This window comes from Camelina sativa, chromosome 14 (genome assembly GCF_000633955.1).
Source record: "Camelina sativa cultivar DH55 chromosome 14, Cs, whole genome shotgun sequence".
Classification (NCBI taxonomy): domain Eukaryota; kingdom Viridiplantae; phylum Streptophyta; class Magnoliopsida; order Brassicales; family Brassicaceae; genus Camelina; species Camelina sativa.
In genome coordinates, this window is record NC_025698.1 from 2,230,676 (window position 1) to 2,246,867 (window position 16,192).

Sequence of the window (16,192 nt, forward strand, 5' to 3'; positions counted from 1 at the left end):
AAGGAGAGATTGCCTTGGTAGTCTCTTCCAATCCACCCAAGGCCACAGTTTAAGGATTTTTTCCTCCACGCTGCATCCGTTTCGATGGTGATCGAATCCTCTCTTGGAGTTGGAGTTCTGTCAGAGCGTGGCTGTGGAGCGTTTTCCTCAGGCTTCATAGTTTCTTGGGCTTGGTGCCATATTTTAGCATATATGATCGCTTTTTGTAGTGTCTATGCCTCTGTGAACGACGTATCCGAGAATAACAGATGGTTTCGTGCAGTCCAGAGGTTCCAGAGGATCCAAGGATAGATCGGTGTTGAGACACCAACGGGAGGCAGATTAGTGCTTTGTTTGAGTCTTTTGAACCAATCTTGTGGTGTAGTGTGTCCTCGGCTGCTGTAGGAGGTAGTGATAGGCGCAAGTTTCCAAACATTTGCTGCATATGGGCAATGAAGCAGGAGGTGCATGATAGATTCTGGTTCACCACAGCGTTTACAACCATCGTCTGTGTTGAGTCCTCTGCGCTCTAGGATTTCCCCAACCGGAATAACACTCGCTGCAGCCTTCCATAGAAAATGTTTTAATTTAGGTGTTGTCTGCAGGTTCCAGATAGTTGTCTTCCAGTTGAAGTCTCCGGGATGAGGGCTCTTGGTGTTCTGTTTTAGAAGGTTGTACCCAGATTTCGAGGAATATGCCCCTGTTTTATCCAGGAGCCAAACAAGTGAGTCTGCCATGTTGACATTCGTTCGGATTTGTCGAATAAGATCCTCAAGGTGAGGTAAGTGTGATCGAATCTGATCTACATTCCAGGAGTTAGAGTCCGTGTGAAGGAGGTCACTTACCTGGAGCGAGAGATCAGTTTGAGGGACTGGACCGAATGGTGTGACCTATGAGGAGGTTGAGAGCCATGCGTCCTCCCATACCCTGATGCTCCTTCCGTTCCCTACAATCCAGCCAAGGCCTTTGCGGAGTACCTCTCTTCCTGCCATAATGCCTCGCCAACCGTGGGAGGGGTTTGAAGGCATCTTGCATAGCAGGAAAGAGTCGTCTATACAATACTTTCCAAGGAGCACCCTCCCTAGAAGGGAGTGCGGATTTGTTAATAGACGGAAGCTTATCTTTCCTAACAAGCCATCATTGAAGTTTTAAATCTCCCTGAAGCTTAGTCCTCCTGCATTCTTCGGGAGAGATAAAGTATCCCAGGATGTCCATGCCATTTTTCGTTTTTAAGAGGTATTATCCCACCAAAAGCGAGTGAGCGCCGATTCGATTCTTTTACAAAGGGATTTTGGCATCTTGAAGTTTGACATCGCATATGTAGGTGTAGCAGATAAGACTGATTTGAGTAGGGCTTCTTTACCTGCCCCATATAGATAGCGGTTTTGCCAGCCGAGAGCTTTCTGTCGGATGCGATCAACTATTGAAGTGAAGATATCACTTTTCCTTCTCCCAAAATGTTCATGAAGGCCTAGATACTTTCCAATTCCTCCTTCCTTGGTGATGTTAAGGACTTTTTTAACTTTTACCTTAAGGTTGTTTGGCGTTTTGGAGGAGAAGGTGATCGAGGACTTGTTGTAGTTGATGTATTGTCCCGATGCAGCTTCATACCGTTGGATTATTCCTGTTAGGGTTGTGCAGTCTTTCTCATTGGCTCGGCAAAAGAACATGGTATCGTCGGCGAAAAGCAGGTGGTTTATCATGGGGCTGCCCCTAGCTACCTTGACGCCTTTGAGTGAACCATTCCTCTGTCCCTCTTGGCATAGACTCGAGAGGACTTCTGTGCACAGGATGAAGAGGTAGGGGGAGAGCGGGTCGCCCTGTCGGAGGCCTCTAGTGGGGAAGACTTTTCCTTGTGGGGAGCCATTGATGAGGAATGAATAGGATACTGAGGTTACACATTCCATCACCTAGGATATCCACAATCCACTGAACCCCATTTTTGTCAGAACTGCTCTCAGAAAATTCCACTCAATCCTATCGTAGGCTTCACTCATGTCGGTTTTAACCGCCATTGAGCATCGAACTCTTGCCTTGGAGGTTTAGAGGAAGTGAAGGATTTCGTGAGTGATTAGCACGTTATCGGAGATGGATCTACGTGGAACGAAGGCAGACTGATGCTCTGAGACCAGGTGGGGGAGGAACTGTTGTAGCCGTGTAGTCAGGATTTTTCCAATAATCTTGTAGGTGACGTTACATNATTGAAGTTTTAAATCTCCCTGAAGCTTAGTCCTCCTGCATTCTTCGGGAGAGATAAAGTATCCCAGGATGTCCATGCCATTTTTCGTTTTTAAGAGGTATTATCCCACCAAAAGCGAGTGAGCGCCGATTCGATTCTTTTACAAAGGGATTTTGGCATCTTGAAGTTTGACATCGCATATGTAGGTGTAGCAGATAAGACTGATTTGAGTAGGGCTTCTTTACCTGCCCCATATAGATAGCGGTTTTGCCAGCCGAGAGCTTTCTGTCGGATGCGATCAACTATTGAAGTGAAGATATCACTTTTCCTTCTCCCAAAATGTTCATGAAGGCCTAGATACTTTCCAATTCCTCCTTCCTTGGTGATGTTAAGGACTTTTTTAACTTTTACCTTAAGGTTGTTTGGCGTTTTGGAGGAGAAGGTGATCGAGGACTTGTTGTAGTTGATGTATTGTCCCGATGCAGCTTCATACCGTTGGATTATTCCTGTTAGGGTTGTGCAGTCTTTCTCATTGGCTCGGCAAAAGAACATGGTATCGTCGGCGAAAAGCAGGTGGTTTATCATGGGGCTGCCCCTAGCTACCTTGACGCCTTTGAGTGAACCATTCCTCTGTCCCTCTTGGCATAGACTCGAGAGGACTTCTGTGCACAGGATGAAGAGGTAGGGGGAGAGCGGGTCGCCCTGTCGGAGGCCTCTAGTGGGGAAGACTTTTCCTTGTGGGGAGCCATTGATGAGGAATGAATAGGATACTGAGGTTACACATTCCATCACCTAGGATATCCACAATCCACTGAACCCCATTTTTGTCAGAACTGCTCTCAGAAAATTCCACTCAATCCTATCGTAGGCTTCACTCATGTCGGTTTTAACCGCCATTGAGCATCGAACTCTTGCCTTGGAGGTTTAGAGGAAGTGAAGGATTTCGTGAGTGATTAGCACGTTATCGGAGATGGATCTACGTGGAACGAAGGCAGACTGATGCTCTGAGACCAGGTGGGGGAGGAACTGTTGTAGCCGTGTAGTCAGGATTTTTCCAATAATCTTGTAGGTGACGTTACAGAGGGCTATTGGTCGGTAGTCGGAGACTTTCCTCGGACCCGTTCCTTGACCTTTTGGGATGAGGCATACGTGAGTCTCATTCAGTCGGGTTGTCATTTCTCCAGTCGTAAAGAAATGTGTGACCTCGTTACAAATATCAGTTCCTGTGATATCCCAGTATGACCGGTAGACACCTGCAGAGAAGCCGTCAGGGCCAGGAGCCTTGTCTGGATGAATTGCAAAAGTTGGAGCTTTGATTTCCTCTATGGTGGGAGCTCTGGTAAGGGCAATATTTGTTTCAGAGGATACACATGGAAGGCTGATTTCTTCCAACACGGTTAGGTCGTTTAGCGGCTTGGCTGTGAAGATTGAGTTGAAGTAGCTAGCTATGGTTGATGCAATTTGATCCTCTTCGTGGAAAATGGTTCCCGACTCATCTTCGATGACAGTGAGCCTGTTACGCGCTCTTCGTCCTATGGTGGTGGCATGGAAGAAGCCCGTTTTTCGATCCCCACTCTGAAGCCAGAGGATCCTCGACCGTTGCCTCCAAAATAATTCCTCTGCTTTGTATGCTTTTTCCAGTTTTGTTGTGACTTCTGCGATGAAATTCGGGTCTGGAACGTTCGCAGAGAGAGCTATCTCCAGGGCATCTTGATGTTCCTTGAATTGTAGAGCACTATTTGCTTGTTGCGCCTTTGTCTATTGTATGATGTTGTGTCTGCAGGCATTTGTTTTAGCTATAACCGTAGGGAGTTGAGGGTTACTCCAAGTCTCTTCCACTAAAACGGAAAAGTCTCTTTCTTTTCTTCCTCGAGGTGTCAAAGAAGGTGATGAGAGGACGGTGGTCTGATCCTTCATAGCGTAGGTAGGAAGACCATCCCGACAGAAACATCTCTTTCCAAGCCGCATTGGCTAGAACTCTATCTAGCCTTTGGCGTACGAAGTGATCGTACCGCATGCCCCGCCAGAGGGTTTCCGGAGTGTTTGACATCCCATAGTCCCATCTGTGAAACAAAACGTCTAAACAGAAAGAAAGATCCCTCTTGCCGTGGTGGACCTCCAACTTTTTCAGAATTATCAAGGATATCATTGAAGTTGCCGGATAGGGTCCAGGCAGAGTCTCTTGATTCTCCAATAGACGATAAAGCTTCTTAGAATTCTGATATGTTGTCTCGTTGTGGTGGACCATAGACAAAAGTCAAGAAGAAGGAGTGTTGTTTGTGAGTGATTTTTGTATCTATGAAGTTTGCGGTTGAAGTAAGAACTTCCAAATTTATATCACTTTTCCAAAATTATGCTAAACCTCCACTGAGACCTATAGGGGGAACTGTGAAACAGTTTGTGTACCCCATCCAGTTGAAAACCTTCGATACATAGTCATCCTGATTTTTGGTTTCCATGAGGAACATTACATCTGGGAAAAGGGAGAGATGTATTTCCCGGACTCGACGAACTGTAAAGGAGTTCCCCACTCCTTGACAGTTCGAGCTCGCAGTGATTTAGGAAGAGGATCGGGGGGATACCGAAAATCCACCCTTCCTAAGTTCCCATCTGGAATTAGAACCATTGCAGGGGCGTTACTTGTCCCTGGTGCTTGACTTGAAACTTGATTTTCAACCAGGTTAGCTTCCGCAGTGATTAACTGTTCAGGTTCAGGACATAACCGTTTCCTTCGTGGGTTGGTGCCTCTGGCTGATGCTCATTTACATCTATTCGCTCCAGTTTGTGGGCTAGCAGTCCCTCTTGTTCTTTGAAGAGGAGGTTTTGATGCTACTCTTCTCTTTTGGCGGGTAGTAGAGGTGGAAACAAATTCATTTGAATTGATTCGTTTTTTAGGGGCCATGGGTTTTTTGGTTGGGCCTTGTCTTCTAGTCTGGGCCTTTGAGGTTTGGGGGGTCCGCTGGCTTTGATCTCTTCCTTGATTGATCAGTCGGTTTGATTGTGCTCGCAGAACCTAGCCGCAGAGAGGTGTGGATTCGTCTGGAGACTTGCTCTGGCTGGACAGCGTTTTGCTCGGATGGAACCAGATGCTCACCCAAATAGGGGTCATTTCCAAATCATTGTTCAACAGGTGAGAACAAACTTTGTTGAGGGTAGATTGCAAAAGGGTTTCCCTAGTCTGTTGTATCAGCATAGTGGATCTCAATTTCCTGTAGACGGCTTGATCCAGTACTTAGACCTTCTCCCCGACCGGGGGTGATTTCAGTAATCGCATGTGTCAGACGTTCCAAAGCAGGCCGACGTTGTGGCTGGGAAGTTCCGCCGTCGTTGGGGACTGAGTATTGGCCAGGATAGGGGGAGAGGGAGGGTCTCTAGGTGGCAGAGGAGGGGGTGTGTTCAGGACAGAGTCCTGACATAGAGATGGAACTCCTGGCTGTAGTTCCTCAGTGCTATTTCTGCAAGGTGTTTCCCAGCGGCTATCGTGGCGGTGAGAGCTGTGTTGTGATGGTGAGTCTCGTTGGTCCCCGCAGTGACGATCCCTCTGTCGATCTGAGGGGTAGCTAGAGTCTCTCTGTGGGTGTGATCGGGAACTGAGGGATGAGTGACCGCGGTAGTGGTGGCTGGGAGGGCTTTTTGTAGTAGCCCTCCTTCCCCTAGGGTGAGTTGGTGCTCTTTCCACTGACCGTTGACGGGGTGGTGATGCGTTGAGGATGTCCTGAGCTCTTATACGACGAGCTTCTTCTTGGCGGCTGAGGGGGATAGATCTGTCTCCCTTTTTGTATTCCTGTTTCTGGTACTGAATGTGCCTTGCTGAATCCAGTTTAGCTAGAGTGTTCCGTTGATTGATTCCCATTTGTTCTTGGGAGTGTTTGCTTTGTTGCTCAAGGTTTGGGGTTTTGGGGCAATCTCTTTTCTCATGACTCAGCGAGAAGTAGTGGAAGCAATGGCGTTCAAGTTTTTCATATTCCAACTCTACCTTGGTTATTTCACCCGAAGGGAGGCGAAGAGGAACCTCTTTTTCCAGAGGAAGAAGGCCATTTACCTCAACTCTAACTCTGCCGTTAGAGGCATCTTGGCCAATGACGGGACCTATTTCTTGGCCAATTGTGCGAACAGTCTGACTATCCCAGAGTAAGGTAGGGAGCTTGTGGATGGTGAGCCAGAAGAAGATTTTGGAGGGGAAGAAAGCAGAGATGATTGATTCCCAGGGTTGAAGGATCAACATCCATTTCTTAAAATGGTAGGGAGCTGCATTTAAGACTAGACCTACGTCAGCCTTCAAGTCAAACCGGAATTGAAACATCTCTGGTCCCAGTTCACGTCATTGTACTTGTCCTATAAGGTTCCAGAGTTGAGGCAAGTACTCCACGACAGCTTTTGATTTTTGAATTTTTGGGTTTGTTACCCGTCCGATGAGTGTGAATTTGTTTTCTTCGGCAAGAGCAGTAGTGTCGCGGTCAGGAATCCTTACTGGGGATCGGCGTGGCACCCTCAGAGACCCAGCAACCCATTTCCCTTTGTCGGAATGTGAGAAACGGTGCGTCATTCCGAGTTTGAGATGAGGGTAATACTCAACGATTAAGGGTATAAGAGTGGAAGTAGGTTTTATGCAAGCAGCAGGTGATGCGGTCTGGCAAAGTGTCGATGGTGAGGTGAAAGTAAAAGAAAGGGTCTGCAAGCACACAGTAAAAGGGAAACGGTGTCCTAGCTGAAGTCGGGGGACTACAAAGGTGTAGTAAGGGGAAGAGGAATACTCGTTGTAGGGAAGAATACAGTTAGAGCGTGGAAGGGAGGAAGTAACTATTCCCCGTTATATCCCAAACTAAGGGAGAGATAGGGCAAAGGGGTAGTGTGGTTTCCATATCGCCGTAGCTAACTGCTCCTACTAGCACGAGAAGGCAAAGCGAGATGAAAGGACGCTGTTATCGGGTTAAAAATAGGTCGTCGGAGAAAGTAGCTGCGGTGGCGGACGCTTTTAGATGGTGGGAAGAGAGGTAGGTACGGTGGAAAAGGTCATCGTAGAAAGTTGGTGAGGCTGCCTTGGGGACAGTGCCTGGGAGCTTCCTAAACTGTACGGACAGTTGATTTTTTTTTCCAATACGACAGTCTTTTCCAATAAGATTAAGTTCCGTTTTACTCGATAAAAAATGGTACTAATCCTAGCAAAGTAAAAGAGTGTATCATTGAACGGGTTGTCTTTTATCAGGTGAATATATTCATTTTGGATAGAAGATGCTTGCTTCTGAGCTCGATCTAGAGGTTTGATGCAAACATATTTTGTTCTCTATATCTTTTATACATAACCTCTAGAGAATCTCATATTGGAATATAGAACTAATCTTTAACGTAAGTACTTGATTATTTATTTTTTTATTTTTTATTTTTTATGTGATGTTATTATGTTGGTTTTTCTTCGACTGCGATTTGATTATTCAAGAAACTTGTCAGACTATTCAACTAATATGCATATCATACAATTTTTTACTACACTTCTTTTCTTACTCATATATATACTAAATTATTTTCATCAGAGAATCTATCATAATTTTTTTTTTTTTTTGAATTAAACACACTCCACTGTAACGTTTCGACGGAAAATATATAAGTACAATTTTAGTCATTTTACATGCACCATCATACAATTATCATCCGAAGAATCGTAGATGTAATAATTGTAAGCGGAGAACGTAATATACTTTAATATCCTACATGTTTAGTAGATATCATGTGTCGTAATCACTTTAGTTTTCCAATAGCTACGCTACGCGTTACTTTAACCTATAGTTTGATGGTACGTATAAACTCTTAATCATTATGCCGAAGCCATTTTCTCTATATGAATCCATAATTTTATGATAATCATGAAACGACATCCACTGATGAAACTGTGGTAAGAGGCTATTGATTCATACTTAAGGGTCAATTAGACCAAGGGGACAAAAGTACAGTACATGGTTTCAAATGGTCACTAGCTAATTTACATCTAATCACCAACGGTTTAATTCATTAAAAACAAACACGACGATAATTTTGCTTTTACTTTTACTTTTTAGTACAAAATCTCATCTCTCAAATTTCTAGAATTACGAGGCAGTCAGAGCAGAGAGATTCACCTTAATCTTATTTTTTCTATATTCAATATTTAAAATTATTTTTTCTATATTCAATATTTAAAAATAAGATTACATTATAGACATAGGAATTAAACTGTATGCATCTGTTAATTTTCTTTCTTTCTTTCTTTTGCTTTTATTGTGGGGGAGGCCCACTCTTTCTTTATGTTTGCTTGTAGGCTATGTAATGCCCGTTTATGTTTTAGAGTCGGGTCATATTGCTTTTTTAGGAAAAAGGAATAAAATCAAAGGTGGATTTATAAATTATGTTAGATAATGTTTGCTAATTTGTATATCTCGTTCTTCTAAGTTTTAACCCCTTGAACTGATCTACATGATTATAAAGGTTTTTAGATTTCCAGATATAAAATAGGTGTTTTACTCAAAGCACAATCATAATCATATATATTATTTAACAACTAGAAAACAACGAGAACCTAAAATGACCTAGATCGATGTTTTAGAAGTTAACTAGTCTCTTAATTATACGTGTAACTCTGTTGAAAAGTGATCATCGTATTGCAAGCATCGATGTTGATGTTGTTACGTTGAATCATGATGATGATGAGAAATGAGAAGTTCCATTGGTCGCAGCAATATAAAACCAACGTTCTTGTACAAGCCGGTTCAATTAACCGGTCCGGTTCAATCAACTGGCCCGACCCGGTTAGGGTTTAAGTAGCCTCTAAACTTACAAAATCTCTTTCCATCTCTATTTCTCAAGCTTTTGTGCAAGGCATCAAAGTGGGTTCGGAAAAGCTTTGATTGTTTAAGATTATATAACCTTGATGCAGTTTTACTGTAACTAGAGAATGTGGGCTCTGTATTTGAAAGAAGCATTGGAAGGGACCTCTCTCCTTTGCTGCATTGCTCTGTTTCATATGAGTAAGCGGAACCAAGATTCGAATGTTAACAGATACAGTCTCGGTTATAAATCAGGGGTCCAACTCTTTGCAAGCATGAGACATTTTACTATATAAGAAAGAGTTCATACAAAAGCCAAGGTTTTTTTTTTAGATCCCTAAATGTTTCCCACAAAAGCATAACACAAGTCTTGAAAATATGAAATAGCATATGATATTATTATAAGGGAAGAGATTAAACCAAGAGTTTTTTGGTGATGACTCATGGCATAAGTATGTTGAAACCTTCAACTAAATCTGCTTCCTTCGGTTGGATTATGAGATTGTCAAACATATCCCCAAGCTTCGAACGCTGCACCATAGTGTCCAATACTTTATCCTCTGTCACAGCTTCAGCAATCTTCTCCTTTCCTTTGTCAGGTCTCGACGAGCATGCAAACACTAGCTCCGAGATTCTATCCTTCTGTGCTTGTTTGCAGTACTTTGGCCCCTCAGGAGTTCCTTTTGCAACCAAGTGATATGTGTAAACAATCCTCTGCTGACCGATCCTATAAGCACGGCTTATAGCTTGTCTTTCGACTGCCGGATTCCACACAACATCCAAAAGAATCACCCTTGACGCTCCTACCAGACTGATCCCTTCAGAGCAGGCTTTTGTTGAAGCTAAGAACACTTTTGCCTTGGATTTTGGATCATTGAATTCGTTGATCAAGGTTTGTCTTTGTTTTTGCTCGAGCTTGCCATGCATGTACAACACTTCCTCCCCTGGATTCCAGTTGAAACGAGAGACCAGATGTTTCATGATCAGTTTCAATGGGTCTATGTATTGGCTGAAGACCAACACTTTCTCCTTTATCACCTCGCATAACTCAACGAACTCCATGAGGAATCTCGTTTTCACACTTTGCTTTGGATCGAGTCTTACCTTCTTAAGCTGTGCAAGCAAAGCCTCGTCGATGGACAAACGTTCCTTCTCAGAGAGTTTGCAGCGAGAGACTAGAGAAGGATGGACTGAGACCAGAGACAGCTTGTGTTCTGTTTCAAACACGTTTTTTGTTTTCCGGTTGTGAGTGACTTCAATGGATTCTAGGACTCTCTTCTGCAGCTCAGGTGGGTTTAACACCACAACGCATTCTCTCAAACCAGGGAGGCTCCTTTGAAGAATGCTTCCTTTATGGACATGCACAAATGGAAGCATAACAGCCTTCAACTCTTCGATCCCACGGTTGTTGATTTCGTTCCCCAAAGCTCTTTTTCCTCTTTTAGTTACAGTCATCCCACTCTTCTTGAGTGTGGATGTGAGCTTCTCCAGATATTTAGGTCTTGCGAGTCCCAGAACATTGCACAGCTCCTGGAAGTTGTTCTGAAAAGGAGTTCCAGAAAGCAAGATACGTTTCTGTGTTTCCACTTTAGATAGTGTTTTCCAGATACAACTTCTCTGGTTTCTAGGCGTGTGTGCCTCATCAAGAACCAGCAGTCCAGGCCTTCCCATAAGTATCTCTCTGATATCGTTTAATTCTTTGTCTGGTTTCACTTCTCTCACCATCTTTGTCTTTTTGTCCTCGTCTTTAACTCCTGCAAGCTTCTCATAGAGGTTGTAGCTGATCCCGAGTATGCTCTTTGCTTTTATCCAAGAGTATATTTTCACCATCCTTATCTCATTATTGGTTCTAGCAGTGGCATTCTTCTGCATCAAAAGTCCTAGCGCCGCTGAGCTCTCTTTTCCAGTAAACTCCAAACTGCTGAGATTATGAAAGGGAATGCTTATGTTCCATTTCTTAAACTCCTCTGCCCACGTGAGAAGCAAGCTTGCAGGAGCAATGATCACTGGTTTGCAATCTGGGAAGCATGCTAGGTAGGATTGCAGGAAAATGATGGTCAGGCGAGTTTTTCCTGTCCCGGGAGCGTGTGACATGATGCATCCTCCGGTTTCTTCGCTATTCTCAAAGTCCTTGAGCTCGTTCAACATGATTGTACCAGCTAAGTTCCTCCAAATAAACTCAAAACCTTCTTGCTGGTGAGGATACATTTGAGATTTGACCCCTGGGATCTTATCCCAAACGGTTCCTTCAGAAGAAACACAATCCTCATGTAAGCTGTTCGTGTTAGGAGCTTCAAACCCAAGTTTCCCAAGGATGTTGCTATTTTCTTCCTCGTCAAATCTATCAAATCTTCTCCTTTCCCTTGTGATCTTCTCTCCCTACACAAAGAAGCATACATTAGAGTTACCATCAAACCTTTTAGTTCAGACTTTCACACATTTTACTGAATATTCCAAATTTCTTACCCACTCAGATTCATCCATGCTTCGGATTTCTCTCTGCACAAAGCCGCAGTTCATACACTTCAAACCAACCTCAAGATCAAGAACCAGATTGTGATTCCCTTTTTTACATTGTGCTGCTGGAGTTTCATCAATTAATATTTCTTCCATCTGCGAAAATTTCATGTCAGAATTACTTTGTTCTTAAACAAAAGGAGATAAATATACCGTTTTGAAGAAAACAAGAAATTACATTTGAAGGAAGCTCGTTGCTGACGTCAATAGATTTACTGCAAAATGCTAGTTCTTCCCACAGCATCTGCAACTCTTATTCTGACTCAGAAATCTCAGGTGGTGATGGAGGTTCCAGCATACCAAATCTCTCTATCAATGGTGGTGGCCTAATGATTAGAAGTCCATCATCATCATATTTTCTTTGATCATCCTCTCCTTGTTCTTGAGACTGGTCTTCAGGTGAAGAAACTAGTTCTTCTGCTTCTTCATATCCTTCGTCTAATTGACCTTTATCCCTAACAGAGTTCACAAGCAGCCTGAAAAGATCAACTTCTCTATGGTTTCCATTTAGCACTCTCCAATCCGAGTTGTTATTAGTCTTGATTTCTTTGTCTTTTAGAGAAGGATCAGATTCATATCCAGATTTATCTGCAGAGCTGATAGAAGAATCAGACTGATTATCAATTGGTTCATTAGCCGAAAGAGACTTATTTAATCCCCCTACAACTGCAACTGCAGGTATCACCGACCCCAACCTGTTGATGGCTTGGACCTCTTTTGCTTTCTCTGAATTCTGGAAATCAGGTCTTGATGGTTTTTCAAGTGCTTGCACCTCTTTTGCTTTTACTGAACTGAGAATTTCATGTCTGTATGTAGATGGCCTTTCAGGTGCTTGTACCTCTTTAGCTTTCTCTGAAGCGAAAACTTCAGGCCTGGATGTGGATGGATTCTCAAGTGTTTTCACTTCTTTTCCTGTCTCTGGATTCTCCAACTCAAGTCTGGATAGTTTCTGAGGTGATTTCCCAGAGTTGAAGGAAATAGAATCTTCATACTTTGATGCAATAGTAGAAGCAAAGTTGTTCACATCCTCAATTTCATCTCTTAATGCAAGTGGTCTCATGAAAGAGCTGTGAGATTCAGGGACTCCTGTGTTCTCTTTGCCACAGTGAGTACAAGTGAACACCGGGTTGCTTGGCTGCTTTATTACTATTTCAACTACTTTATCTCGTTCTTCTTCTTTTTCTTCTTCTCGATGGTTTAATCTCCGAATCTTCTTGTCCTCTTTTCTAGGGTTGGTTAAGCAAGAACCAGACCTCTTGTACCTTACCAAAGGCTTCCTTTCCGCTATAGAGACATTCCTGACTGGTAGACTGACCTTTAAGAAATCATCATCATCTGTATTATCTCTAACCACCTCCTTTAAATTGAATTCACCGTCACTCGAGGAAGAAGATGAAGATGAGGACGATAATGATGATGATGCTGCTGATGATGATGATGATGAAGATGGATCCTCCGAAGACAGGGAGTGGACTGTTATATCATCTTTGGTGTTATTGTCTGCACTCTCTGCATTTTCTTCTTCATCTCCCTCAGTTTCACTTGTGCTATTACCATCACTGAGAGATTCTACGATTCTGCTAGTGTCCTCAAAAAGCTTCTTCTTGGCTGAAGCTCTGGCTCCAATTTCCGACTCAGAATCTGAAAGAATCTCTATTTCACCAGGGACTGGTTTTACAACAACCAAACCTCTAGTCTCAGGGGAACACATATCCGTCACACGTATGTTCTGTTCAGACACCTCTCTTAACTTAGAAGAGCTCGGAACTGATATCCCAACATCCAAATTTGTAATCTCAGGAGAAAACTTCTCATTCACACATGTGTGCTGTTCAGACACATCTCTTAACTTGGAGGAGCTCGTACCTGGTTTCTCCACATCCAAAACTCTAATCTCAGGGGAACACTTCTCCTCCACACATGTGTTCTGTTCAGACACATCTCTTAACTTAGAGGAGCTCGGACCTGATTTCTCTACATCAAAATCTCTAATCTCAGGGGAACACTTCTCCTTCACACATGTGTTCTGTTCAGACACATCTCTTAACTTAGGGGAACTCGGACCTGATTTCTCCACATCCATATCTCCAATCTCAGGGAAACACTTCTCCTTCACACATGTGTTCGGTTCAGACAAATCTCTTAACTTAGAGGAGCTCGGACCTGATTTCTCCACATTCAAATCTCCAATCTCAGGGGAACACTTCTCCTTTACACATGTGTTCTGTTCAGACACATCTCTGAACCCAAAAGAGCTAGGAACTGAGTTCTTCCCCACATCCAAATCACTACCCCTAAAAGAAGTCTCTTTCACAGACGTGTGCTGTTCAGACCCATCTCTGAACTTAGAGTAGGAGCTAGGACCTGATTTCTCCATATTCAGATCCCTAATAATCCTAGAGAAACTCTCCTTCACAGAGTTGTTCTGAACAGACCCGGCCCTTAAACCAGCAGAGTACCTGTCATTTTCTTGAACAGGAGGAGGAACAAGGTTTTGGTAAGTAGGTGTGATGTCCTCAACGTCAGAATCGGGGTCTTTTCTTCTTCTCGGCCTTCGTTTCTTTGGAGGAGATATCACAGGAGCTTCTACCTCCATCTTCTTCCGCTTATTAACCACCTGAAGACGCTGCCTGCTCCGGGACTTAACTCTCTTCCCAATCCACTCCATTAGGGCAAAACAAAGAACTGAAAAAGACACACAGGATTGAGAGAAAAGACTGTAAGAAACCCTAGCGAAGACAAGATTATGAGTCTGAGAAAGAAAAAGAAAAAATCTGTAAAGAAACAGAGAGAGAAGAGTAAGAACCTTGGACAAGAAAAACGAGTCTTCCTCAAAGGATTTGAGATCAAATGGGTTGAGGAGATGATGATGAAGTGTAATGACTGTATCTAAGACTTTTTGAGAATTTTGAGTAGACTAGTTTCAGAAGATGGGACAGAAGAGAGTGATGGGCGGAGGGAGAAAGGGTCATGAGGAAAGCGTGATGCCAAAGCCAAAGCATGCTATTTCAGGACTACTCATACCGCCAAAACTTTGACCCAAAAACGTACTGTATGTAGTAATTTCCACACACACTCTCTCTCTCTCTGCTTTATTTTTGCTCAGTTTTCTTACGTTTTCCACAAACCAGCTCATTAATCAGTTTCCATTTCAAGCTTTATTTTTTTCTACTTTTTCTTTTCTTTTCCTCCTCTAAATTACTTTTTGACCACTCAGAAAATTATGAGTCAGAACCTAAAACGTCACTCTGCAGTTGCAAGACAAACCAATGTGTAATAAATGTCTTACAGCTTCTAATTTCTTTAAATGTTATTTTCCATTTGTCTTTTTGTATAAAAGCAATTTCATCTCTCAATTCTCTTTAACACCACAATATCAGGATATAATAAAGCTAAATAACATCATCACAATAGAGAGTAGGAGTCTGCAAAGTCATTAATATTATAGGAGAATGGGTTCACGCAAAAGTGATCTTGGAACTTGGTCATTTTACATCCCTAAAACAAAGTTCTAAATTTGAAGAAGGATAACTTTTACACCAACAAAGCTTTGGTGCCTACCTTTAATCTAATCATAGTAATGACCATCACCATCACATCCTATGAGAATTTGAGCAGATTAGGAAAAATAAAGTTAAAGTGTGTCTAATACGTCAAAGATAACAACTTGCTAAAGGGACCATTGCATTGATCTCCTAAATAAATTCATTTGGTTTTTTGTTTTTTTTCTGTGGAAAGCTAGTATGAAATTAAATAACAAGGGTATTGTAATTAGAACTTATTAGTAGCACACACTGTATGATCTAAAACTGAATAACAAAATAAAGAGAAATAACTTTTGATTAACCATCCACTGTAATTGTAACAAAGCCGCATTGGTTCTTTTCTATAAATATAGCAGTGAAAGATTCAAAACCTGAGAGCTTCTTCATGAGTTGGGTTCGTCCTTCATGAGCCATCTTAAGCCCGTAACATTGCCTCGATGAGCCATAACCATCTCTCAAACCAATCCATCTACACAAAGTATCAACTGTTAAAGAGTCTCCCGCAAGAACATACCAAGATCTTTGACAAGGCAAAGTGTTCTTCCAAAAACGGAATGGTCAAACACATTAAGTCAAACAAAGATGGTAACATCTTTTAAAAAACTCTGTTCTCGTTTACCAAACCCTGGGGAATGCAAAGCCGAATCTTTTGTCATTAAGATTATGTTATTGGGCCTGCTTCTTCGTCTTTTCTTCTCCAAAGTTACCACCTTTACTTGTCAGGATTCCTCAACTACTGATGATGACACAATCAAAAGCTGCAATCTTTACATCACTCTCTCGTCGAAATCTCAAGCCACAAGAACTCGACTTCCCATGGAGAGAGAGATCATCCAATTGTACGAGAGTAATCGCAGGCAACACTCCTTATCAGTTCAGATCCGCCGGAGCTCCGGAGACGATGTTCAACTCAACCACCGTCTTTATCCTTTTTTTTTAATGTCCAAATCTCAAATCTCACCGATTACGTATTTTCCAATTAAAATGACGTGTCAAGGTTTTATTGGTGATAAACGATAGCATAACCTTTTCGTCTGCGTCGGTAAAGCGACCTCTTTGGAAAATGTATTATTATAGCCTTTTTACTCAAAAAAAGACCCTTTTTTTTTTTTCGCTTTCTTAGAAAACAAAAAACAGATTGATTACAAAAAAAACTATACATCTCTCTCTATCTC

The 16,192-nt window shown here is 42.5% G+C and overlaps 1 protein-coding gene and 1 long non-coding RNA gene across 3 annotated transcripts; both read right to left on the bottom strand.

Annotated features, from left to right (window-relative positions):
* Positions 9,228–14,952, bottom strand: LOC104739086 (SNF2 domain-containing protein CLASSY 3-like). Of its 2 annotated transcripts, XM_019235367.1 has the most exons (4): positions 14,279–14,943; positions 11,651–14,157; positions 11,422–11,568; positions 9,228–11,334 (listed from the first exon to the last, which is right to left on the bottom strand). In XM_019235367.1, the coding sequence occupies exons 2-4, from the start codon at positions 11,714–11,716 to the stop codon at positions 9,397–9,399; spliced, it is 2,151 nt and encodes a 716-aa protein (XP_019090912.1). In that variant the 5' UTR covers positions 11,717–14,157; positions 14,279–14,943; the 3' UTR covers positions 9,228–9,396. The 2 variants fall into 2 exon arrangements, with proteins under 2 accessions (XP_019090912.1, XP_019090913.1); XM_019235368.1 differs by lacking the exons at positions 9,228–11,334; positions 11,422–11,568 and having other exon boundaries at positions 11,718–14,157; positions 14,279–14,952.
* Positions 15,222–16,179, bottom strand: LOC109125092. Its single transcript, XR_002035123.1, has 2 exons — positions 15,637–16,179; positions 15,222–15,486 (listed from the first exon to the last, which is right to left on the bottom strand). It is a non-coding gene; the product is annotated as an uncharacterized LOC109125092 (long non-coding RNA).